General features: G+C 46.9%; 1 protein-coding gene across 1 annotated transcript in view; it reads right to left on the minus strand.

Moving 5' to 3' along the window:
* Positions 1–661: 661 nt before the first annotated feature.
* The window catches only part of kiss1ra (KISS1 receptor a), a 45194-nt gene continuing 18563 nt past the window's right edge, over positions 662–27292 (minus strand). The window contains exons 2-5 of the mRNA XM_078219419.1: positions 14874–14998; positions 9372–9507; positions 6284–6522; positions 662–1018 (exon numbers count right to left, since the gene is read on the minus strand). Of these exons, the coding sequence (XP_078075545.1) occupies positions 662–1018; positions 6284–6522; positions 9372–9507; positions 14874–14998 (857 nt within the window). The remainder of the gene's footprint in view (positions 1019–6283; positions 6523–9371; positions 9508–14873; positions 14999–27292) is intronic.

Below are 27292 nucleotides of genomic sequence, written 5' to 3' on the forward strand. Positions count from 1 at the left end.
AAGCAGCAGTGCTAACCACTGCGCTACCGTGCCGCCCTTAAGATATGTAGGTTAGGTGGATTATCAATGGTAAATGTGGCTTTAGCACATGTAAAGGTAAAGGGGTGATTGGGCCTGGGTAAGGTGCTCTTCTGGAGAGTCAGTGCAGACTCGATCAGGCGCATGGTTTACATCTGCACTGTAAGGATTCCAATGATTCAGAACACTTTCCATGTATTGCCATTATGTAATACTTTTGATCAAAATATTAACTCTAAAAGTAAAACCTGGTCTTAATCCAATCTTCAAAATGATGTCTTCCAGTTGAATTCTTCAATGAGCCATGGCATGAAAGATTTGCGTAGTCTTGGCTACTCCCTTCTACAGCTTATAGATTTCCAAATCCAAGGACAATATTTCTTGGAAAACCATTTATGAAGGATTATTTATGAACCATTTATGTGTTTATAAATCATTCTGAGGTGAAATAATGATCCACAAAACATGGCCAAATGGGTAAATGCTATTCGGTAATGGCAAGCTCTACCAAGGTTGGCATGGATTTTTTTTTTAATTGAGTGTCTTATTGAAGGTATATTTTCCCTCCAGGAATTCTGTGGGCCAAAATGTGCCAGCCGTCTGTGGTTTTGTATCTTTGTTCATTCACGACAATCTATAACCATTATGATTCTGCAGTGACAAACTTCATTTCTGCATTGCCACTGCCACAGGTCATGTTGTTGTCCCTCACCTTCTGTCTGAACATGAATGGAAAAGCCTTCTTAAAGGACTTCTTGAAGCTGGCTCCCATAAACCCATAAACTATGGGGTTGATGCAGGAGTTGGCATATGACATGCAGTTGGCCCAAGTCTTGATCTTGTATGTCTCATAGTTGGCCTGGAATTTTGGATAAAACCCCTGGAAGAGGATGAACAGCTGGATGGGTCCCCAACAGATCGTAAACAGGAGCACAATTACCACCACCATTTTAGAAATCTTGCTTCTCATTGCTATTGTTCTTTCAGATAAAAGTTGAACCTGGTTGAACACAGATATATAATAGTGTTAGTCAATTGTACCAAATTTGAACTGCTGACGTCAAATGAAAGGTCTTATGAGACCAATTAACAACAAAAGGAAGAAGGACTGAGAAAGGAACATTCACAGCTCATTTGGCCTGGTTCAGTGCTGGCTCAGACTAGTTATATCCCCCTTTGCCACACAACAATTCGCACATCTTCTACTTCCTGCTCTCTCGGGAACTTTCTTTCAGCGCTTCTGTGCCAACTTGGTTGTTAACCTATTTCGAAACTTACCAATGCCAATGTGTAAAATAGTTAACTTATTAAAAAAGAAAAAAAGAAAAGTCTACGCTTAATCACTTTTGTTCAAAATATTCCACATTTTATACATCAAATTAAAACTCATTGTGTGTAAAAATCCGGCTTCATATGCCTTCATTACAAAAAAAAACCACAAGGGTAAAATGGTGAGGCCACTTGCAGCTGACTGTAAGGTGTGGAGGCAAAGTGGGCACATCATAAAGTTGAACAGCATCTAACACTAATTCAGCACATGAACGGCCATTTTGGACTTCACAGGCATTCAGCTGAACAAGTGATTACCCTTCAGCACCACTTAAAGGGCTTATCACAGAAGTTCCAGATAAGGTGCTTCTTGACTTATTTTACAGCTGCAAAGTGAATGGACGGACTGCATTCTGTGCTATTATACTTAAATGATGAAATTTATAAGTATTTCAGTGTCCGTAATGTAGGAGTAGTGTATTGATTTAATTCAATGTATTGGTTTAATTCAATGTTACCTTTCTTTATTCCACCTACACAGTGGCACAGTGGTTAGCGCTGCTGCCTCACAGAGCCAGGGGCCCACATTCAATTCCTGGCTTGGATCACTGTCTGTGCAGAGTCTGCACGTTCTTCCCGTGTCTGCGTGGGTTTCCTCCGGGTGCTCCAGTTTCCTCCCACAGTCCAAAAGACGTGCTGGTTAGGTGCACTGGCCATACTAAATTCTCCCTCAGTGTACCCGAGCAGGCGCTGGAGTGTGGCGACTAGGGGATTTTCACAGTAACTTAATTGCAGTGTTAACGTAAGCCTACTTGTGACTAATAAATAAACTTTAACTTTAAAACACTTCGCTACTACCTGTTGAATTGTTTATTTATTTAATTACTAAATGATCACTACTATTTTTAACCTGATCATTTAGCCTCTATGTGAAGTTTTTAATGTTAGCCTCTCTGCATTTCAGTCTGCAGGCTGGGCGCATGTTCTTTGAATAAATATTCTTACTGTTACTATTAAAGTTTGGGAAAAAGTTTTGGATAGAGGAAATCAGAGGAGTTGGAGGCCGTGACAGGAGGAAGTCTGCATTCAGTACCAGCGTTGCAGCTCCACCTGGTCTGCAGAATGACATGGAGATGGAGTACAGGTAGAAAAGAGGAAGCTGGAGGAAGGCCTTCAGTCGGAGGCCTACATATTTAAAGAGCACCTCTCCCACCTGTGCCAGAAGCAATGTCTGAGAGAGTTACATTTCACCATGGTAACAGGCCTGTGCCCCCTTCTTCAACCCGACCTGAAGCTGTTTAGCGGGATAAGGCTGTGAAAATCGCAATGACACTAAATTTCTATTACGGCATGCATTTCCAGGCAGGAGGTGGCAGCATTTGCACCATTTTTCATGATGTGGAGATGCCAATGTTGGATTGGGTTGGGCACAGTAAGAAGTCTCACAACACCAGGTTAAAGTCTAACAGGTTTATTTGGTAGCACGAGCTTTCGGAGTGCTGCCCCTTCATCAGCGACTCATCTGATGAAGGGGCAGCACTCCGAAAGCTCGTGCTACCAAATAAATCTGTTGGACTTTACCCTGGTGTTGTGAGACTTCTTACTGCACCATTTTCCAGTTCACCGTTCATCACTGAGGCGACAGAAGGACTACATAGACTTTCCTCTTACCAGAGACAAGCAGGAGAAGCCAGCACAAGGCATGGTCAGGTTCATGGCGTTCCTAATGGTGCAGGATGTCAACAACCACACATGTGGTCCACAGGCCCTAATGAGAGACGGTACTGCAACTATAACTCCATGAACGTGCAGTTGGTGTACAACCATCTCATGATCATCCTGCTGGTGAATGCCCACTATCCTGGCAGCTGATTTGATGTATTGATCCTGAATCTACCAGCCCATGCCCACCTAGACAAACCAGAAGTTAGCTCCTCAGAGACAAGGGCTGCATGTTCTACACCTTGCACATGATTCTCCTCCAGCCACACACTGACAGTGCACCTATATTGGGACCCTGCTGCCATTAGGAACATTACTGAGCAAACCACTGACAGCCTGAAATAACAGTTCCACTGCCCTCCAATACCCACCAGAAAATGTGTCTCCAGGTTTGGCTGCATTCTCCACAGCCTCACTTTCATGAGGGATCTGCCACCAGGTGTTCAGAGAGTACCTCAGGAGGAGAAGGAAGTCGGGGGGGGGGGGGGGGGGGGGGGGGGGGTGCGGCGAAGGACAAGGAGGAGGTGTCTGGGCTTCCTTCGCTCCAGATAAGCTGTCCATGACCAGCTACTCAGACATCAGATTCTCTGTAATCTCAGCCTTAAGTCACCAGCTTTCCGACTCTCTGCCTCGGACCATCACACTGTTTTCATGGTCAATATCCTGAAATAAACACCACCACACTCCTTGACAATGACATCGAGCAGTGCAATCTCCCTGGCAGGCCAGCCAATAAACCTAGCATTTCAATGTGGAACATGCTTCAGTACACCACTCCATCAAAGTCCTTTTCTGTTACCTCTGTAGCAGAACTCGTCTCTGTTGAACTGTTACACCCTCTATCTTCTTCCTCTGCTCTGATTACAACTCACTCATGCCCACGTGCTGATCTCACAGCTACATTACACTCTAAAGTTTGTAAGCGCCAATATCGGAGCTGGAAGCTACGACTTTCTCTTATTCATTTATGGTATCGCTGGCTAGGCCAGCGTTTATTGCCCATTCCTAATTCATAGAATCATGGAATCCAGCAGTGCAGAAAGAGGCCATTCAGCCCATCGAGTCTGCACCGACCACAATCCCACCCAGGTCCTATCTCCATGCATTTACCCTGCTAGTCCCTCTGACTCTAAGGGGCAATTTAGCATGGCCAACCCACCTAACCCGCACATCTTTGGACTGTGGGAGGAAACCGGAGCACCCGGAGGAAATCCATGCAGATACGGGGAGAACGGCAGACTCCACACAGACAGTGACCCAAGCCGGGAATCGAATCTGGGTCCCTGGCGCTGTGAGGCAGCAATGCTAACTACTGTACCACCGAGCCACCCTAATTGCCCTTGAGAAGGTGGTGGTGAGCTGTCCTCTTGAACCGCTGCAACCCCTGTGGAGTAGGTACACCCACAGTGCTGTTGGGGAGGGAGTTCCAGGACTTTGACCCAGCGACAGTAAAGGAACATAATATATTTCCAAGTCAGGATGGTGAGTGATTTGGAGGGGAACCTCCAGGTGGTGATGTTCCCAGGTATATGCTGCCCTTATCCTTTTAGATTGTAACGGTCGTGAGTTTGGGAGAAGCTGCCTAAGGAGCCTTGGTGAGTTCCTGCAATGCATCTTGTACACATTGCTGCTACTGTGCACCAGTGGTGGAGGGAGTGAATGTTTGTGTAAGGGATGCCAATCAAGTGGGCCGCTTTGTCCTGGATGATGTCGAGTTTCTTCAGTGTTGTTGGAGCTGCACCCTTCCAGGCAAGTGGAGAATATTCCGTCACTTTCCTGACTTGTGCCTTGGAGATGCTAGACAGGCTTTCGGGAGCCAGGGAGTGAGTTACATCATAAGATTCTTAGCCTTTGATCTGCTCTTGTAGCCACAGTATTTATATGGCTAATCCAGTTCAGATTCTGGTCACTGGTAGCCCCCATGATGTTGACTGTTAGATGAAGTGATCGAGTTGCTCATACACTTCATGATGAGGCAATACTGACTGATCCAGTGTCAAATTATGGGTATCTGAAAACAGAAATGCAGGAGATGCTGGTAGGGCTGAGGGAATGGGCTGCAAAGCAAAACAAGAGGTCCATGGTCACACCACCTGCAGCTTGTACTTCACGCCAGTGAGCAGGATGAGGGTGAAGTTATGGTAAAACATGTTCTCAGTGATGCCAAATGCAACATCCTTAACAGCTGTCAGTCCTGTCATGCAGAGGGCTGTCTACTCCAAAGATTCAGTCAATGCTGGCTGCGTGTCTGCTCCTTGCAGTTGTGTGTAATCTCGCCCGACAAGATATATGTCCCTGATATAGTGGGGAGACAATGGTCTAGTGGTGTTATCCCTAGACTATTAATCTAGAAACTCAGCTAATGTTCTGGGGATCCGGGTTTGAATCCCGCCATGGCAGGTGGTGGAATTTGAATTCTATTAAGAATCTACTGATGACCATAAAACCATTGTCGATTATCGAAAAACCCATCTGCTTCACTAATGTCCTTTCAGGAAGGAAATCTGCCGTCCTTACCTGGTCTGGCCTACATGTGACTCCAGACCCACAGCAATGTGGTTGACTCTCAATTGCCCTCTGAAATGGCCTAGCAAGCCATTCAGTTCAAGGGCAACTAGGGATGGGCAATAAACGCTGGCCAGCCACTGACATGATGTGGAGATGCCGGCGTTGGACTGGGGTGAACACACTAAGAGTTTTAACAACACCAGGTTAAAGTCCAACAGGTTTATTTGGTAGCAAATACCATAAGCTTTCGGGCGCTGCTCCTTCGTCAGATGGAGTGGAAATGGAGTGGAAAAACATTTCCACTCCATCTGACGAAGGAGCAGCGCTCCGAAAGCTTATGGTATTTGCTACCAAATAAACCTGTTGGACTTTAACCTGGTGTTGTTCAAACTCTTACTGTGTTCAGCCAGTGACACCCATGAATGAATTTTAAAAAGTCACTGGTTGTGTTGCAATGCTCTCGGGCAGTGTACCTGCTACAGGTAATAGCTGGAAATATGTGGAAGCAGAAAGAAGACACGGGGAGAACGTACAAATGCCACACAGACAGTGACCTGAGGTCGGAATTGGTGTTAACCATTGTGCCTCCCCTTAAATCTGATAGTTGTTGTCAATGGTTAGAAAGAAAAGCCCGCCAAAACATATATCATCACCTCTAGCACCACATGTCTGGTCTTAGTTGGTTTGCAGAGATAGGCCAGAAAGAGATTAAATTGTCAAGTAAAATTTCCTTTTGGTGTTTGGCTTTAGAAATCTATGCACACACCTGATAGTTGTTGTCAATGGGCTCAACAACAGGTTGTCCAACTCTCTTAATCATCAAGGAGTAGCACAAAGAGATGGTGAGCAGAGGCAGAAGGTAGACGGCCAGAAAGTGATACAGTATGAAGCCTTTCTGATGGGAATCTGATGGAAAGGCCTCTGCGCAATATGTTCTAGGTCCATACCAGTAACCTTTTTCGATCTTCTGGTACATAATAATTGGGAAAGACAGAATAAAAGAACCTGTAATCGAAAGGCACCGATGTTACTGAGATTGTTCACGGCTCTACAACATGAAAGCCATGTAGCAAATAAAGCGATACAAGGTTGCCATTAAATCAAGAAGCTCGGATGCCATTTAGTCACCTTGTTAGAACGTCCGAGATATATTATACTTTGTACTCTTGTATCCTTTGACACCCTTTATGTTAAGACAGTAAAATAAAAAGTATTGTACATGGTGAATAAATGTGTAGGTAACAGAATAAACAAAAAGTTGTATCTACAAAATTGTACTAATGAGAGTATCATAGAATCATAGAATCATAGAATCCCTACAGTGCAGAAGGAGGCCATTCGGCCCATCGAGTCTACACCGACCACAATCCCACCCAGGCCCTACCCCCACATATTTTACCCGCCAATCCACGCATCTCAGGACTCTAAGGGACAATTTTTAACCTGGCCAATCAACCTAACCCGCACATCTTTGGACTGTGGGAGGAAACCGGAGCACCCGGAGGAAACCCACGCAGACACGAGGAGAATGTGCAAACTCCACATAGACAGTGACCCGAGCCGGGAATCGAACCTGGGACCCTGGAGCTGTGAAGCAGCAGTGCTAACCACTGTGCTACCGTGCCGCCCAGAAAAGAGAAAAGTGCACTTGCATTCATATAGCGCTTTCCACAACCAGACATCTCAAAGTGCTTCACAGCCAATGAAGTACCTTTGACATGTAATCACTGTTGTAATCATAAAATCAAGGAACAACAGAAACCCCACAGAGCAGAAGGAGGTCACTGAGCCCACCGAGGCTGCACCAACTCTCCAACAGAGCATATTACCCAGGCCACCCCACCCTATCCCCATAACCACTCGCATTTAGCCCGCTAATGTCTCTAGATACCCTAGATATCTTTGGACACTAAGGGACAATTTAGCATGGCCAATCCACCTAACCTGCACATCTTTGGAATGTGGGGGGAAACTGGAGCACCGGGAGCAAACCCACACAGAATGTGCAGACTCCACACAGAATCACCCAAGGCTGGGATTGAACCTGGGTCCCTGTGGTTGTGAGGCAGGAGTGCTAACCACTGTGCCACCGTGTCACCCCATGGGAAACACAGCAGCCGCTTTACACACAGCAAACTCCCACAGGCAGCAAGTGATAGTGACCAGATAATCTGCTTCTGTGGTTTTGATTGAGGGGTAAATATTGGCCAGGACAACACCGAAAGGTCCTTTGTTCCTCTTTGAAATAGTAGCAGGGGGTTATTTTTGCTTCAGCAGATGTGGCCTCAGGTTAATGCCCCATTCGAAAGCAGGCACCTCCGACAGTGCAGCTTCTGTCTAATGAGCAGTGTTTTGAGTTTCCCCACCCCATCCTTAAGATTTCTCAATAACCTGAGAAAATATTTAGCTGCAATGTGCAGCCACTGTCAACACAAATATGATCTTCCTATACTGAAACTTACGGTTCGATAGAAAAATCAATTTTTACACCTATAATTCAGTCACATAAAAAGAATGAACATGTCTTTATTGGCTCTGAATGTAACAAATAAATATAAATTGTAATTTTTAGTTAAGTGTAACATTGGTATCATTTGATACTTTCACCTGGGAAATCATCCCACGGATAGTAGAAAATCAGGGAGCAAAAGAGAGGATTTTAAAACAATCGCAATCATTGGAGAAAAACTACAAGAAAAAATGTTGGGACAAAAGACCTCCATATCCCCTGTATCTGGTGGCCCGCATCCTAGGGTCTTAAAAGAAGTGGCTGCTTTGAATAGCATCGGTCGCAATTTTCCAAAATTCCCTGGTTCCGGAAAGTTCCCAGCAGATTGGAGAAGCACAACTGTAACACCTCCCCATACATGAAAGGAGGGTGACAAATAGCGGGAAACTGTAGCCAGTTAGCCTAACACCTTCCATTGGGAAAATGGGAGAATGCATGGGTCATTTTCAGGTAGGCAAACTATAACAAGTGGAGCTGCCTCAGGATCAGTGCTGGGGCCTCAGTTATTTGGAATCTATATTAATGGCTTGGGTGAACAGACCGACGGCATTGTGGCCAAATTTGCTGGTGATTCAGAGGTAGGTAGGAAAGAAAGTTGTGAGGAGAATAGAGAGAGTTTGTAAAAGGATATAGATAGGTTAAGTGAGTGGGCAAAACTTTGGCAGATAGAGTATTTGGCAGGAAGAATAGAAAAGCAAGATATAATTTTAATAGAGAGAGACTACAAACTGCTGCACTACAGAGGGTTCTTGTACATGAATCAGAAAAGGTTAGCATGCAGGTACAGCACATGATTAAGAAAGTAAACTGAATTATGGAATGTTGGCCTTTATTGAAGGTAATGGAATATAAAAGTTGGCAATTCTTGCTGAAATTGTACAATGCATTGTTGAGACCACATCTAGATTACTGTATAGAGTTTTGTTCTCTGTACTTGAGGGATATACTTGCAATGGAAGCTGTTCAAAGAAGGTTCACTAAGCTCATTCATGGGATGAAAGGGTTGTCTTATGAGAAAGATTTAGCAGTTTTGGCCCATACTCATTGGAGGTTAGAGGAGTTTAGATTCTGAGGGTGTTTGCCAAGGTGGATGCCCTCTCATGGTGGAATCTGGAACTCAGGGGCACAGTTTTAAAATGAGAGGTATCTCATTTAAGATAGAGATAAGGAGGAATTTCCTCTTAGAGATTGTTGGTCTGGGTACAAAAGAAGAGACAATTTTAAGCAGCATGCTTCTGTTAACCCTCATATATATAAACTCAACTATAGACATCGGTTCTTTCATGTCCACAGTGTTATATCAAAATATACCTATCTATATGCACAGTGTTATATCAGAATATACCTATCCATATGCACATGCTGACCACCATGGCAACCTTGGGAGTACGGTGACGCAATGACTTCAGCGGATAAACTGTTGCATAACATCGGTCAGCACTCATCGCAGTCAAAGTAATGCAGGTTGCCTGGACTGTGACCTGCAGAGTACAAATACATAAACATCTTTAGTACGTAATGGGACAATGAATGCGATAGAACATAGAACATAGAACATAGAACAGTACAGCACAGAACAGGCCCTTCGGCCCACGATGTTGTGCCGACCTTCATCTGAAACCAAGATCAAGCTATCCCACTCCCTACCATCCTGTTGTGCTCCATGTGCCTATCCAATAACCGCTTAAATGTTCCTAAAGTGTCTGACTCCACTATCACTGCAGGCAGTCCATTCCACACCCCAACCACTCTCTGCGTGAAGAACCTACCTCTGATATCCTTCCTATATCTCCCACCATGAACCCTATAGTTATGCCCCCTTGTAATAGCTCCATCCACCCGAGGAAATAGTCTTTGAACGTTCACTCGATCTATCCCCTTCATCATTTTATAAACCTCTATTAAGTCTCCCCTCAATCTCCTCCGCTCCAGAGAGAACAGCCCCAGCTCCCTCAACCTTTCCTCATAAGACTGACACTCCAAACCAGGCAGCATCCTGGTAAATCTCCTCTGCACTCTCTCCAGCGCTTCCACATCCTTCTTATAGTGAGGTGACCAGAACTGCACGCAATATTCCAAATGCGGTCTCACCAAGTCAGGAATTTAATCTGGTTATTGATGGCTGCAACTGACAATCAGGTGCTGGGAATTAATGTAAAGCTAAGTCCTTCAAAGACCAACTGGTAAAGGTATATCAGTCATGTCAGTATCCCAGATGTAACCTGGTTGTATCACAGCTTGGTATGGCTCCTGCCCTGACCAAGACCGCAAGGAATTACAAAGGGTTGTGAACATTGCCCAGACCATCACTTAAACCAGCTTCCCATCCATTGACTCCATCTACACTTCCCGCTGCCTCAGAAAAGCAGCCAGCATAATCAAAGACCCTACGCACCCCAGACATGCTCTCTTCCACCTTCTTCCATCGGGAAAAAGATACAAAAATCTGAGGTCACGTACCAACCGACTCAAGAACAGCTTGTTCCCTGCTGCCATCAGACTTTTGGATGGACCTACTTCATATTAAGTTGATGTTCCTCTACACCCTAGCCAATACTGTAACACTACATTCTGCATCCTCTTCTTTCCTTCTCCCCTATGTACTCTATGAACTGTATGCTCTGTCTGTATAGTGCACAAGAAACAATATTTTTCACTGTATACCAATACATGTGGCAATAATAAATCAAATCAAATCAGTAGAGGGTGGGGAAAGGGTCCAAGAGTTGGCAATTAAGTTTGTGACAAAACTGCTTTTGAGAAAAGTTAATCAAAATTCTGAACCAGTGATGCAACATCTTAAGTCCGTTAGGGAAGGAAATCTGCCATCCTTACCTGGTCTGGCCTACATGTGACTCCAGAGCCACTGCAATGTGGTCAACTCTCAACTGCCCTTGGGCAACTAGGGGTGGGCAACTAGGGGTGGACATTAAGAAAGAGGATGTGTTGGAAATTTTGAATAGCATCAAGATAGATAAGTCGCCGGGTCTGGATGGGATGTACCCCAGGTTACTGTGGGAGGCGAGGGAAGAGATTGCAGAGCCTCTGGCGATGATCTTTGCATCATCGATGGAGACGGGAGAGGTTCCGGAGGATTGGAGGATTGCGGATGGGGTTCCTATATTCAAGAAAGGGAATAGGGATGGCCCAGGAAATTACCGACTGGTGAGTCTAACCTCAGTGGTTGGTAAGTTGATGGAGAAGATTTATGAACATTTAGAGAAGTTTAGTATGCTCAAAAGTAGTCAGCACGGCTTTGTCAAAGGCAAATCGTGCATTACGAGCCTGGTGGAGTTCTTTGAAAGTATGACTAAACACATTGATGAAGGAAAAGTGGTAGATGTGGTTTACATGGACTTCAGCAAGGCGTTCGATAAGGTCCCCCTTGCAAGACTTCTCGAGAAAGTGAGAGGGCATGGGATCCAAGGGGCTGTTGCCTTGTGGATCCAGAACTGGCTTGCCTGCAGAAGGCAGAGAGTGGTTGTAGATGGGTCTTTTTCTGAATGGAGGTCGGTCACCAGTGGAGTGCCCCAGGGATCTGTTCTGGGAACTTGCTGTTTGTCATTTTCATAAATGACCTGGATGAGGAAGTGGAGGGGTGGGTTGGTAAGTTTGCCGACGACATGAAGGTTGGTGGTGTTGTGGATAGTTTGGAGGGATGTCAGAAGCTGCAGCGTGACATAGATAGGATGCAAGACTGGGCGGAGAAGTGGCAGATGGACTTCAACCTGGATAAATGTGTAGTGGTCCATTTTGGCAGGTCAAATGGGATGAAGGAATATAATATCAAGGGTAAGACTCTTAGCAGTGTAGGGGATCAGAAGGACATTGGGGTCCGGGTCCATAGGTCTCTTAAATCGGCCTCGCAGGTAAAGCAGGTGGTTAAGAAGGCGTATGGTGTGCTGGCCTTCATCAATCGAGGGATTGAGTTTAGGAGTCGGGAGATAATGATGCAGCTTTATAAGACCCTCGTCAGACCCCACTTGGAGTACTGTGCTCAGTTCTAGTCGCCTCATTACAGGAGGGATGTGGAAATGATTGAAAGGGTGCAGAGAAGATTTACAAGGATGTTGCCTGGATTGGTTGGCATGTCTTATGAGGATAGGTTGAGGGAGCTCGGTCTTTTCTCCTTGGAGAGACGAAGGATGAGAGGTGGCCTGATAGAGGTGTACAAGATGTTGAGAGGTACAGATCGGGTGGATTCTCGGAGACTTTTTCCCAGGGCTGAAATGGCTGCTACGAGAGGACACAAGTTTAAGGTGCTGGGGAGTAGGTACAGAGGAGATGTCAGGGGTAAGTTTTTCACTCAGAGGGTGGTGGGTGAGTGGATTCGGCTGCCGTCAGTGGTGGTGGAGGCAAACTCAATAGGGTCTTTTAAGAGACTTCTGGATGAGTACATGGAACTTAATAGGATTGAGGGTTATAGGTAAGCCTATATATAAGCCTAGGTAGGTAGGGACATGACCGGTACAACTTGTGGGCCGAAGGGCCTGTTTGTGCTGTATTTTTTTCTATGTTCTACGTTCTAAATGCTGGCCAGCGAGCGACACCCATGACCCATGAATGAATTTTAAAAAGCATATTACTAAAAACACTCAGCTGTCAAATGAAGGATTTGCAGATTCTTATAGCCTCTTGTGAATTGCATTTGTATATTTCCCCCACCCTCATTTTCTGCTTCACAAACATCCATTTTCAGAAAGCCATTTGGAGTAGTCGTCTCTCTTCACCATTAACACCCATGAGTGGGATTGTTATTTTGGCTACAGGGGGATCATCAATAGATCTCCCTGATGGGCCCCATAGAATACGGACTGCCCTATTAGGTGAGCGGAGGCTCGCTCAATAGGGAAGAAGCAGGAGGGAGGGAGGTTTAAAACCAGTTTGCTCCACTCAGGCTGGCAGTCGATAGACTCGGGGCTGACCTGCACTCTGTAGCTGCTAAACGACATTTCAAACACACTGTAACTAAAGGGTGACTGGTGAAGGAAGACTGGCCTCAGTAAGGTTATTACATGGATGAAAAATTAATCAATCATGCTTTCTTTTATGAATAAAACAGAAGCCCTTTGGTGAGGTCAGTCTTGAGGATTGCTATTGAGGTTACACTCTTAAGCAAAGACAAGTTCCCCTCCCTCTGTTAACTGATTAACTCATTCCTCCTCTGTGACTTTGATACTTATCACCCTGAATTACATTCACCAAATGGAAACTTTATTAAACAAATAATTCACTACAGATTATACAACATTTAGCAATCTCAGTTGGATGCATTCCAACAGACACTTTCTGTGGTGCTAGGAGGAGTTTACTGGGCTGAATGGGGCTGAGCAGGAATTGTAAACTGAAATGACTTGTTCAACCAAATAAAATATATTTTGCCACATGTGTATCTCTCAGAGGTATCTTGCTATGTTTGCTGATTAATGAACTATTTGTAATCCATTATAATATCACCTACTGGCATCCCTCAATCCTCTAATCACACCAGTGGAGTGGATGCTTCCTCATGCGGGGCATTCTAGGACGAGAGGTCATAGTCTTAGGATAAGGGGTAGCAAATTTAAGAGAGAATTGAGGAGAAACTTCTTCTCCCAAAGGGTTGTGAATCTGTGGAATTCGCTACCCCAAAGTGTGGTGGATGCTGGGACAGTGAGCAAAATTTAAGGAGGAGTTAGACAGATTTTCAATTGGTAATGGGGTGAAGGGTTATGGGGAGAAGGCGGGAAAATGGGGATGAGGAGCATATCAGCGATGATAGAATGGCGGAGCAGACTCGATGGGCCAAATGGCCTAATTCTGCTCCAGTATCTTATGAATTTATGAACTCCTTAAATCATTGACAGAAAGTAGTCTCCCTTGCAGCAATTTCCTTACAGGTAACGCCATGTAGAGTTTATTCATTACTCATTAACACTCACATCCTTTTCCCATTAATATTTGGTTTGTCTATCTATTAATCCTTAACTGAAAGAATGGGGTGATAGTCTCAAAACCTACTGCCCCTTCTGCTCAGCTTTCATTTCCCAATGTAATTACGGGATTTTATGGCCTCACTCATCCTGAAACCACAAATCCCGCCCGAGGTCAACGGACTTTCCCATTGTCCGTCCCTCCACCACTCCGATTCCCGTGGCGGGCGAGGCGGTAAAATTCCGACTCAAAAATTTAAACTTCCCAAGGGCTGTAAACAGTGCATTAATTCCAATCAGCTTGCAGTGGTGTTTCAGTCAGTGTCCAGTGTGGTTAACCTATTGTTCAGTCACTGAGCAAATGCACACAAGTCACAACTGCAGCACAACTTCTCAAATGCAGTTCGGGATGGGCAACAAATGCACCTACATCCCAAAGGAATAAAGAACAACAAAGCCAGAATATATCTAGGGACAGAGCATCAATTGTTCATTCATTTATATAAATGCAGGTTATTTTTATTGTTGCTTATTTTAAGTTAGTGAGCTAAAACAGTATACAAAATTTGCATGAATACATTAACCAGTGCATAGGTAAAGCAATTTAAAACCCCTTGATGTGCGGGTTAGGTTGATTGGCCAGGCTAAATTGACCCTAGTGTCAGGGGGAATTAGCAGCATAAATATGTGGGGTTACGGGAATGGGGCCTGGGTGGGATTGTGGTCAGTGCAGACTCAATGGGCCAAATGGCCTCCTTCCGCACTATAGGGATTCTATAATTTACAAAAAGAAACCTGGGAACTAAAGGCTTGGAATGGTGACTTTTAACCCGCTTCCTCCTTACTTGGAAATGTTTTTAATGGTGCAGTGCTGAACATCAGTAATATAGTTACATTCATTCTTGTTCCTATCCAGTATGCATGCTCTTGCTCACCTGTTGTAAATAGTTCACAAACTTGCACATGAAGTCTCCAAAGATCCAGTCAGGTAGAGGGTACAGAGTAGCGGTAAATGGAACACAGCAGACCAGGAATATGATGTCTGTAGCAGCCAGGTTAGCTTTCAACAAGAAGGGAAATATCATTAGGATCAAAAGCTTTTACTTTCCTCATGACTTTTTACTGCATATTTAGGAATCACTTCCACAAAAAAAAACATGAGGTTCAGCAGCGAACATCTCTAATATCAAAACTATCATTTATAACTTCCTTTTTTTAAGGCAAGGATAGATAGATTTTTGAACAGTGAAGGAATTAAGGGTTATGGTGAGTGGGCGGGTAAGTGGAGCTGAGTCCACAAAAAGATCAGCCATGATCTTATTGAATGGCGGAGCAGGCTCGAGGGGCCAGATGGCCTACTCCTGCTCCTAGTTCTTATGTTCTTACACACAACAACCTCCACTTTCTTTCTGCATATTCATATCTTTAATCACTGATTATTGCAGTGAGGCCAACGGATCTGTATTTGTCTGTTGTGGTCGTGTCAGTATTTATAAATATGGGGACAGTGTTTCCCAGTTCAGTCACAACCTTCCCATTGCTCACTGGTCCGACTCGCCTACAAAGTAACTGTCAGTAGTTCACCAATGTTCTCTTTTGTCCATCTAATTAATTACAAGTGTCTCCAGTTTCCTTTTTGCTTTTTGACGATAAATGCGTTGTTTTCTTCATTCCCACTAGAGGGCAGCAATTAACTAGTCAGTAAAGTTGAGTGTGAAACTTTTCCAATCACACATTTCACAAAGCATGGCAAAAAAAATAGGCCCGGCATTTATGAAATGGTATTTTTAACTCGAATTATTCTGGAAGGAACAGAAAGAATAGTCAAAAAGATGTAAGAGAGAGAGAGAGAAGGACCAAGAGATGGAGAGATGAATATAAGATGTAGAGGGTGATTTTCTGGCCCGCGGCGTTGCTTGAGCAGCATAGCAGGCCGGGAGACATCAGCAGCGGCCGTTAAGTGGGATACCCGCTGGGCATCACAGCCTCCACGTGTCTCCGAGACTAAAATATTTGACGTAATCAGCTCCATGCCGGAAATCTCCATTTCCATATGATTAGTAGACCCGGGACTGAATTCTCGTGAGCAAGCAATCGTGACCCTGAACCCACCCCCCCCCCCCACCTTGCCGGGATTGGTTCCATCCAGCAGGGTTTATTACTGCTCGCCACTAACGGGGAACAGGCAGCTTGACCCTGCTGGAGATAAGAGAAGCCATTTGTGCCCCCCCAGGAGGTCAGGGGTAAGGGGGGGATGCCCCTTGGACAGTGCCAGCCTGGCAGAGCCAGCCTGGCACCCTGGCACCGCCCAAGGGGCATCTTGGCCCTACCCACTGGGCACCAGGCAATGCCAAGGGGGTGGGGTCAGGGGGGAGTGGGGCCTATTGGGTGAAGTGATTGGTGGGGGGGAACCCGCTGGCACTCTGCAAGAGGATTGTTGGGGGGGGGGGAGGGAGAGATGAGGGCAATTGGGGGGATGGATATAAGGGTTAGACCAGGGGGGTCCAGGAGGCCAGCAATGGCGGGGGGGGGGGCTGTTGTAGGACTGGCCAGCGATCGGGCTGGCCAGCGATCGGGAGGCCGGCAATGGGGGCGCCACTGCACATGCACCAATCTCTGCTCTGACAGATCGGCGCACGCAGTGGCCCGCTTAGCACAATGCTGCCAGCCTCATGGGCGAGAAGAGGCCTCACCCCCAGATTTCCAGAGTGAATCACACTGGGGCACTCTGTGATGCCCAGAGTGTTGGAGATTCATTCTGGAAATCACGCTAAAAACCCTGGCAGGATTTACTCCCATTTTCCTGTACGTTGGGAATCTATTTAGGAGAATCCCGGCCGTATATGTTGTATTTAGCTGGAACATAGGCCATTGAGAATAGAATAAAATGTATCTGCGCCATCCACAGTGTCACTGATTTCTGTGATAGAAGACCACCTACTGACTCTCTCTGATAACCTCTCTCAATTACAGTCATGTGATTGTTGCCATTCACTGTAATAAGCCCAACGCTAATCATGCCACTATAATTGCAATCGATCACACTGATAAATCCAGCTTAATTTGCAGAAACGCTTGGAGCATTAGAGGCAGATTGCTGCAAGTAGCCACAGTGACATAATACATTAAAGAACCAATAGACTGCACCAAACTAATCAAAAACCACAACAGGTTAATTTCTGGATAACACTAAATTAATTTCTGATGACACCGAATTGTGAAGTATAGTGAATACTGTGGAAAACTGCAACAAAATACAAGAAGACATGAATTAACTTGTAGAATGGGCATGTTCTTGGTAAACTAAGTTCAATACAGATAAATGTGAAATGATACATTTTAAGTTTATTTATTTGAGTCACAAGTAGGCTTACATTAACACTGCAATGAAGTTACTGTGAAAATTCCCTAGTCGTCACACTCAGTTCTTGTTTGGGTACACTGAGGGAGGATTTAGAATGGCCAATCCACCTAACCAGCACATCTTTCGGACTGTGGGAGAGAACCGGAGCACCCGACGGAAACCCACGCAGACACGGGGAGAGCGTGCAGACTCTGCACAGACAGTGACCCAAGCCAGGAATCAAACCTGGGTCTCTGGCGCTGTGAGGCAACAGTGCTAACCAGTGTGCCACCCTGTAGTAGGAAGAACAAGAGGCTGACACATTGCTTTGAATATTACAAGTCTAAATGGGATAGAACAGCATAGGTATCAGAGGGTGTAAGTACACAAATCAGCAAGGGTAGGCACACAGGTTAATTAATAAAAATGAAAAACATGAATCTATTGAAAGCACTAATTTGTCCCCAGGGGGCACACTGTTTCCAATTTCAGACACCATGGATGAATATGCAGCTTTTGGAGAGTGTACAGAAGAAATTTATTAGAATGGTTCTGAAGATAAGGGATTAATTACCAGGAAAGACTGGAGACGTTGGGGTTTGTCTCAGAGTACAGAATTTTAATACATGTTCTGGTAGAGGTGTTTAAAACAATGAAGCATTTTTAGGTAAAGAAGGAAATAGGATTGATAACTCGAGGGCACAGATTGAGTTTACGTTTATTTATTAGTGTCACAAGTAGGCTTATATTAACACGGCAATGAAGTTACTGTGATAATCTCCAAGTCGCCACAGTCAAGCACCTGTTCAGGTACACTGAGGGAGAATTTAGCATGGCCAACGCACCTTTCAGACTGTGGGAGGAAACCGGAGCGCCCAGAGGAAACATACGCAGACTCGTGGAGAACGGGCAAACTCCGCACAAACAGTAACCCAAGCTGGGAATCGAACCCGGGTCCCTGGCACTGTGACGCAGCAGTGCTAAGCATTGTGCCACTGTGCTGCCCTTGAAGGCAGTTGGCAAGAGAAGAGATTTTTTAATGCAACGAGTTGTTCGGGTTTGGAATGATGATACAGATTCAAAAGAGAATTAGTTATTGAAGGAGAAAGAATGACAGGGAGATGGGGAAAGTGTGAGATGGTGGGATTAATTGAATTGCTCTTTGAAAGAGCCAGTGTAGATTTGATGTGTCAGATAAGCTTCTTCTGTGCTGTACTATGTTGCGATTCTATGTAAACATTTCTAGACAGGCAGAATTGAAAAATGGAAATTGGCATCAAACCTTGGCTAGTCCACACTTTAGAGTACCGTGCATATTTCTGGTCTCCATATTATAAAAAGGACATAGATGCACTGGTGGAGGTGCAGAAAGGATTCACGAGACTGATACCAGAAGTGAGAGGTTATGCTTACTAAGGGAAGGTTAAACAAACTGGGACTCTTTTCTCTAGAAAAGGGAAGATGAAGGGAGTGACCTGACAGATTTTTTAAGATTGTGAAAGGTTTCGGTAAGTTAGGCATGAAAAAGATGCTTCCACTTGCAGGCAGGGGTCATAAATATAGGAGAGTCACTATTAAACTCAGGAGAAATATTTTACCCAAAGAGGGATTCGATTGTGGAACTTACCACCACAGGGAGTAACTGAAGCGACTGGTATAGAAGGGGGAGCAGGAATAATAGAATGTGCTGATAGGGTTAATTAAGGAGGGATGGAAGGTGGCTCCTGCGTAACATAAATGTGCCAGCATGGACCAGTTGATCAGATTGGTCCATTTCTGTTCAATTCAATATAAAACAAAATGGTTCAGGCTTAACTGTCCATGCTGGAAGATCAAAAGTCCAAAATTTCAAGAGGTGAATGGGGGAGGGGTAAATCGGGAAAAGAGTCATCACATAACCATTGCCATGTACCTCTTCCAATTCAGCTCAAAGCACCACTGGTGATATTCTAGCACTGAGTCCACCCTCTGACTCTGCGAGGTTGAACAGACGATATGGGACCAGCCGCCCGTTCTACGCAGGGTCTGATATTTCATTCCACTGGGACTGCACATGCGTAGAACAGGCGGCCTATCCAATATTGCCCATTTCATGCCACTGCCCAAGATAAATTTGTGTTCCATAAAGCCAGCCATCGCAAGAGGAACTGCAAAGGAAACGGGTCTTTCAAATCCACATGCCTTGCACACACACAAGAGACTTAACTACATTAAAAGAGGAAAATTACACCTTTCTAACTGAAGAAATGCACAATTACATCATCATGTTATTGAACAGTCCAGTCCAGCGTAGGTTCAGCAGACTGATTCCTGGAATGGCAGGACTGACATATGAAGAATGGATCGACTGAGCTTGTACTAACTGGAATTTAGAAGAATGAGAGTGGGTCTCATAAAAACATATAAAATCCTGATGGGACAGGACAGGCTAGATGTAGGAAGAATGTTCCCGATGTCGGGGAAGTGCAGAACTCGGCATCTCAGTCTAAGAATCAAGAGTAAGCCATTCAGGACTGAGATGAGGAAGAACTTCTTCACTCAGAGTTGTGAACTTGTGGAATTCTCTACCACAGAAAGCTGTTGGGGTCAGTTCATTAGATATGGTCAAGAGGGAGCTGGATGTGGCCCTTGTGGCTAAAGGGATCAAGGGGTATTGAGAGAAAGCGGGAGTGGGATACTGAAAGTGCATGATCAGCCATGATCATATTGAATGGTGATGCAGGCTCAAAGGGCCGAATGGCCCACTCCTGCACCTATTTTCTATGTTTCTATGTAACATTTAAATGAAATAGGAAGTGGTTGTCTTTTTGAATCAGCGTTAGCTCTCAGCTTAAATATCAATGCAAGACCAAAATCTCAGGGAACGAGATTCTCACCGGCAAGATCCTGATTTTCCACGCTCCTTGCTCATGACACAATGAGGTTCTTGCGGTCACTTCCACCCTCATTGAATATTCAAATCACATCAGCATGACGTCACGCTGGTTTATAAACATCTCAATAAACGCTTCATCCTGACAAGCTCACCTCTAAGGGGGTAATCGCAGGTCACCACTACCCACCAGGGAGAGGGGGAGCCAGAAGTGACGTGGAGGAACCAGCTAAGTTATTCTCGAGACCTGAGGGGGGTTGAGTCGAAGTAAAAGTAAAGTTTATTTATTAGTCATAAGTAGGCTTACATTAACACTGCAATGAAGTTACTGTGAAAATCCCCTAGTTGCCACACTCCGGCACCTGTTCAGATACACTGAGGGAGAATTTAGCATGGCCAATACGCCCAACGAGCACATCTTTGGAGTGTGGGAGGAAACCAGAGCACCTGGGGGAAACCCACACAGACGTGGGGAGAACATGCAAACTCCACACAGTGACCCAAGCTGGGAATTGAACCCGGGTCCCTGGCGCTGTGAGGCAGCAGTGCTAACCACTGTGCCACCTTGCAGCCCCAGTCCTGGCAGTTTGGGGGGAGTTGATGCTCACAGGCCTTTGCGGGCCTGCATTATTGTGCTGTTCTTGATGTCCAATGAGTGGCGCTTGGTGGTGGGCGCATTTCAGGTCGCCCTTACTAGTGTTTAAGCAATGGTTCCTCAGAGGGATTGCCTTTCTGGGGTGGCAGCTGGAAGTGGGTAGGAGCAGGAGAATTCACAGGGTCAGCACAAGGGACAACTGTGAGGTCCCAAGGTGGGGTATGGTGACACTCAAGGTCAGATAGACAATGTGGGAAATGATGACATGGGAGCTACCTAGCTCCATGAGGGTAATAGGACTCTGCCACAGAGGGACAGTGAGGCCACTCACATTTCACCCGCACCCTCAGGCTTCAAGGGATAGGGGCGGCATGGTAGCACAATGGTTAGCACTGCTGCCTCACAGCACCAGGGACCCGGGTTCAATTCCCAGCTTTGGTCACTGTCTGTGCAGAGTCTGAACGTTCTCCCTGTGTCTGCGTGGGTTTCCTCCGGGTGCTCCGGTTTCCTCCCACAGTCTGAAAGACGTGCTGGTTAGGTGCATTGACCTGGACAGGTGCCAGAGTGTGGCGACTTGGGGAATTTCACAGTAACTTCATTGCAGTGCTAATGTAAGCCTACTTGTGACAAATAAACAAACTTTAATTTTAGCTGTCGGGCATGAGCAGTGTGGATGGGCACTGCCTATGGTCTAAGCCTTCCAGGGATGTTACCATGGGTGGCTGGGTGTACAAGATGGAAGGCTCATAAGATTCACTACTCATGAGAGCTGGGGGACTGCAGGGTAAAGTAAAGGGTCAAGATGAATGTAATCTGGAGGCTTCAAATTAAGCAGGTGAGCCTCGCCTGCCACAGGAGGATGCCAATTCTCTAATGACATCCCTGCTTCTTCCTTGACCAGTCAATTATGCCCATTAAGTCAGTATTGTAATGCATGATTGTGCCACTGATTGGCACCCACTAGTTAACCTTTTGGATGCTGAGCTCCCAAGCATTGAGCTCCCTCTCGATAAGAGGGTGGCGACACAGGTTGAGATCCCCATACAAAGGGCAAACAAAACAGAGCACAGCAATAGCCCTGAAACAAGAAGTTTTGTACCCCCCAACCTTTCCCCCCACCGGGATGTCATCACACAGATCAAGTCAATGTGCACATGTGCTCTTGGTTCGTACCCTTGGGGCTTTCACTAAGGCAATCCAAGGTAGATGCCCATCTGTCACATGGGGTTGGGAGAGGCTCATGTGGGGACAAGGTCCTTGTGTTAGAGGGTAAGGGGGTTAAGCTCATTGGAAAGGTGCTCATATAGGGGAATATCCATGGATGGATGTTCCATGTCTTCATAGGGCAATGCATCAGGACATTGAGAGGACTCCTCATTGCTCACAGATCTGATTCCTCCCATTCAGTTCCTGGAGTGTGAGGATTATGGAGCCGATGCAGTTGGCTCTGATTGCAGTGGACTGGGAGAGAGAACACTAACATGCGCCTGTACGTGAACAGATCCTGAACCATGCAGAGGAGAGGATGGCAGAGCTTACTGAGTTACTGGGGCAGAGCCCACATTGAGGTGGCTCGGAGGAGACACTGCCAGACACGGGTGTACCAAATGATGACAACATACCTCCAGATGATGGAGAACCAGTGCTGGCTTCTTTCCCAAGGGACGGTGGGTTACCTGTGCCGGGTCATGAAGGTGTTGGCACCATAGGGCTGGGAGGTCAGCCATTGCCTGTGTCCCTGAGTATTACAGCTGTACTGAACTTTTACGATAGCAGCACATTTCAGAGCTGCATGGGGTCCTATGTAGCATCTCCCAATCTGCTGCACATAAGTGCATAAGGGAGGTGACTGCTCTTTGCAAGAGCACATAGCTGCATAAACTTTGACCATGACCAGGCTGGCCAAGATGCCAGGCCTTGGGCTTCACCCACATGGCTGGCCTGTCCCATGATACCCATGTATAGGGAGGGTATCATTGACTGCACATACATGGCTCTGCATTCCCCATGGCAGGATGGGGTGCCCTTCAAGAACCACAAGGGATTCCACTCCCTCAATGTGCAGGTCGACTGCAACAGCATCAAGCACATCATGCAGCTGTGTGCCCACTTCCCGGGAAGTGTCCGCGATAGATTTGATTTGATTTATTATTGTCACATGTATTAACGTACAGTGAAAAGTATTGTTTCTTGCGCGCTATACAGACAAAACATAGAGAAGGAAACGAGAGAGTGCAGAATATAGTGTTACAGTCATAGCTGGGGTGTAGAGAAAGATCAACGTAATGCAAAGTAGGTTCATTCAAAAGTCTGATGGCAGCAGGGAAGAAGCTGTTCTTGAGTCAGTTGGTACGTGACCTCAGACTTTTGTATCTTTTTCCCGATGGAAGAAGGTGGAAGAGAGTGTGTCAGGGTGTGCGGAATCCTTAATTATGCTGGCTGCTTTTCCAAAGCAGTAGGAAGTGTAGAGTCAATGGATGGGAGGCTGGTTTGCTGTGTGATGGACAGGGCTTCGTTCACCCTTTGTAGTCTTGGGCAGGGCAGGAGCCATACCAAGCTGTGATACAACCAGAGAGGATACTTTCTATGGTGCATCTGTAAATGTTAGTGAGAGTTGTAGCGGAGATGCCAAACTTCTTTAGCCTCCTGAAGAAGTAGAGGCGTTGGTGGGCATTCTTTACTACAGAAGCGGCATGTAGGGACCAGGATGACTTGTTGGTGATCTGGACGCCTAGAAACTTGAAGCTCTCAACCATTTCTACTTTGTCCCCGTTAATGTAAACAGAGACATGTCCTCCACTGCACTTCCTATCTCCTTTGTTTTGTTGACATTGAGGGAGATGATAGTCATCGCACCTGTTCGCCAGATTCTCTATCTCTTTCCTGTCTCAGGTGCCCTCAAAATTTGGCTGTCTTCAAGACAGAACAGCAGCTGGAGGAATGGCTCCTTAAGGCCAAAGGGTACCTCCTCAGATGCGAGGCAACCCACTATGCATTGGCCTAGGTTGAGCAGGGGGGTGGAAGAAGAGTGTGCCCGTGACCAGAAATATATCAGTATGACCGTGTTGTTACAGTATGAGGGGGGGAACAACCATTGAGCTGCCATCTTCTCTGAGGGTGGCACGGTGGCACAGTGGTTGGCACTGCTGCGTCACAGCACCAGGGTTCAATTCCGGCCTCGGGTCACTGTCTGAGTGGAGTTTACATATTCACCCCGTGTCTGCGTGGGTTTCCTCCGGGTGCTCTGGTTTCTGCCCACAGTCCAAAGATGTGCAGGTTAGGTTGATTGACCATGTTAAATTGACCCTTAGTGTTAGGGGGATTAGCAGGGTGAATATGAGGAGTTACGGGATAGGGCCTGGGTGGGATTGTAGTTGGTGCAGACTCATTGGGCCAAATGGCCTCCTTCTGCACTGTAAGGATTCTATAATTCTATGAGATTGAGGCACTTTCATTCCAAGCGCAGGAGTTGGTTGTGCATGCTGCAATGAAATGAGATCGGGGAGAGGGGGGGTGAGCTTTAAGGGTGCATAACATGAGTTTTAATAGATTAAATGGTGCAAATGTGGGTGGTTAATATCTACTTGTGCCTAAATTCACCCGTTCCCACTTGTGACTATAATTTCTTCATCTTCCTCATCCTATTGCTACATCTCGGTGTCTCCCCAGGACCCCCAGCTGAGGATGATGCGGCCTGTGGACTGCCACACTCTATTGCCTGGGATGACCTTGGCGGGCATCCCCGGGATGGCCAAGACGTGAGGGCCTGGCCCTGCTTTCGGGTAACATGAGTGTTGTGGTGCTGCCCTCCTTGGTGGGCGGAGCTGGAGGAGCATCAGTCACAGGAAGGGGGGGGGAGTCAGATAGGCTGGACACCCCCAGGGTCTTCTGGGTGAAAGGCCCCGAGCTCTGCACGCAATGGTCCTCATTCCTGTGGGTGCCTGGAGGCCACTGGGCTCATCCCTGGAATAGAGGGGCAGCTGGAGGGAGATCCCCATCATCCTTGGGCCCTGACACTCGTGGATTCCCGCCAGTACTTGCACCATACAGTTGAAGCCCAGCCCCATGCATCTCATACCCTCATCCATGGAGTGCACATCCCCCAACATGGAGTCCACGTCCTGAGCCAAGGTCTCCACTGCGGACACCACCCTTGCAGTGTTGGCCTGGTTGCCTCAGAGTGATGGCACCATCTCCTTGGACAGAATGGGCTGGGATGCCTCCAGTCCGCCTTGCAGGCCGAGGAGCGATGCTGACAATCCCTTCCTGATATTCGCGACTCTACCTTTGAGGTTCCAGCAGCTGTGGGATAACCGGACCCAGGGGCACATCATCGGCAAGAGGCTCAGCAGAGCTGTAGATTCTGGCGTCCTTCAGAGTGCCGGTTCCCTGAGAATTCCCTGCCTTCGCCTGCTGTCGATCTTCAGCTCTGAGGTGCCCACCAGTGAGAGACTCAGAACCAATTGGATGTGAGTATCTGCAGTGGTGGCGGGTGCGGGTGACAGCTGTGACACCTCTTCTATGCTATTCTCCAAGATATTTCCCTCGGAGCTGCTCAGAACCGTCATGTCCAGGTGGGCGAGAGGCTAGTCTGGGGTGATCAACTGATTGACCTGCAAGGAAAGCGAGATGGCATTGGTGCTTGACAGGGGCAGGAACCAAACTCACGTGAGGCTTGGGCCATGGCTCGATGTGTTGAGGGTTCTCATTTTGTCTCTTGCCCCCGTACCACCCTCCGCCGCCCCCCCCCCCCCCCCCCCCCGCCCCCTCACCTTCAGCACAGGTATGAGTCCTGCTCCTCACTGGCCAGCTCAAGGTCTCTTTCCTCAAACAGAGTGAGGGTCTTGGGCTTGGGCATCACTCCAGCAGGCTGTGCCACTCATGCTGAAGGCACTCAAGCTCGTCCTGCAATGAGACAGACGGGCAGAGTGTAGGCAGGATGTCCGCTGGATCAGATGGTAAAGATACCTGGCATGCATGGCAGGAGAGTTGGGGTGGGGGGATGTGAGGAGAAGATCCACTGGGGGTTAAGCAGCAGGACGAGTGCTGGGACCCCTGAGGTGGCTGTGAGTGAGCTGCATGTGGAAATGTGATGGGTGCATTAATGGGTCCATGGAGATAAATGACTTACCCCGGCTGCACGAAGAAGCTCATTTAGCTTTTTCCTTCACCGGATCCCCGTCCTCTTATGTAGTGAGTTGGCGCTCACTCGGGCTGCCCGAGTTCACTTGGGCCGCCACTGCCTCCCATGCCAGCTGGCGGGGCATTTGCCCGTACGAGAGTGGAGGATGACTCTCTGCTCCACGCCATCCAGCATCTTGGTCAGGTCTCCCTCCGAGAACGGTGGGGCTGTCTTCCAGGCTGCCATCCCCCCTGATTGGACTGGGTACAAGTGCTATATGATGAAGCTGAGGCCAGCAAACTCCCAACCCCCCGCATTGCTGAAATCCAGTGAAACTCAGGCAAGCAAATCAGGTGCAGGCTGTCGCAAACACGGCGTGAAACCCGTGAGAATCGACTCACTAAAGTGGCTGAAGACACGGCGATTGTGCTCACTGACAACACCAGCGGGATCCTCTCTGGTTTTCCCGCTGAGACCGACACTTTGAAAAATATCAGAAGATTCTGCCCGATGTTTGTGGAGGGCATTATTCCAATTAGGAGCTGAGTGAAAACTCCTCGATGTAAAACTGGTCAGCTTACCATGGTGGCACAGTGGTTCGCACTGATGCCTCACAGCGCCAGGGACCCGGGTTCAATTCCAGCCTCGGGTGACTATCTGTGTAGAGTTTGCACATTCTCCCTGTGTCCGTGTGGGTTTCCTCCGGGAGCTCCAGTTTCCTCCCACTGTCCAAAGATGTGCAGGTTAGGTTGATTGACCATGCTAAATTGACCCTTAGTGTTAGGGGGATTAGCAGGGTGAATATGAGGAGTTACGGGATAGGGCCTGGGTGGGATTGTAGTTGGTGCAGACTCAATGGGCCAAATGGCCTCCTTCTGCATTGTAGGAATTCTATGATTCTATGAGATTGAGGCACTTTCATTCTAAGCGCAGGGGTTGGTTGCGCATGCTGCAATGAAATGAGATCGAGGAGAGGGGGGTAAGCTTCAAGGGTGCATAACATGAGTTTTAATAGATTAAGTGGTGCTAAGGTGGGTGGTTAATATCTACCTATGCCTAAACTCACCCGTTCCCACCTTGAGACCATAACTTCTTCGTCTTTCTCATCCTATTGCTATATCTCGGTGTCTCCCCAGGACCCACAGCTGAAAATGATGCGGCCTGTGGACTGCCACACTCTATTACCTGGGATGACCTTGACGGGCATCCCCTGGATGGCCGTGACGTGAGGGTCCGGCTCTGCCTTCGGGCAACACGAGTGTTGTGGCACTGCCCTCCTCAGTGGGCGGAGCGGGAGGAGCATCAGTCACAGGAAGGGGGAGTCAGATAGGCTGGACACCCCCAGAGTCTTCTGGTTGAAAGGCCCCGGGTTTTGCACCCAATGGTCCTCATTCCTGTGGGTGCCTGGGGGTCACTGGGCTC

This window comes from Mustelus asterias, chromosome 8, assembly GCF_964213995.1.
Source record: "Mustelus asterias chromosome 8, sMusAst1.hap1.1, whole genome shotgun sequence".
In the NCBI taxonomy this organism is placed as follows: domain Eukaryota; kingdom Metazoa; phylum Chordata; class Chondrichthyes; order Carcharhiniformes; family Triakidae; genus Mustelus; species Mustelus asterias.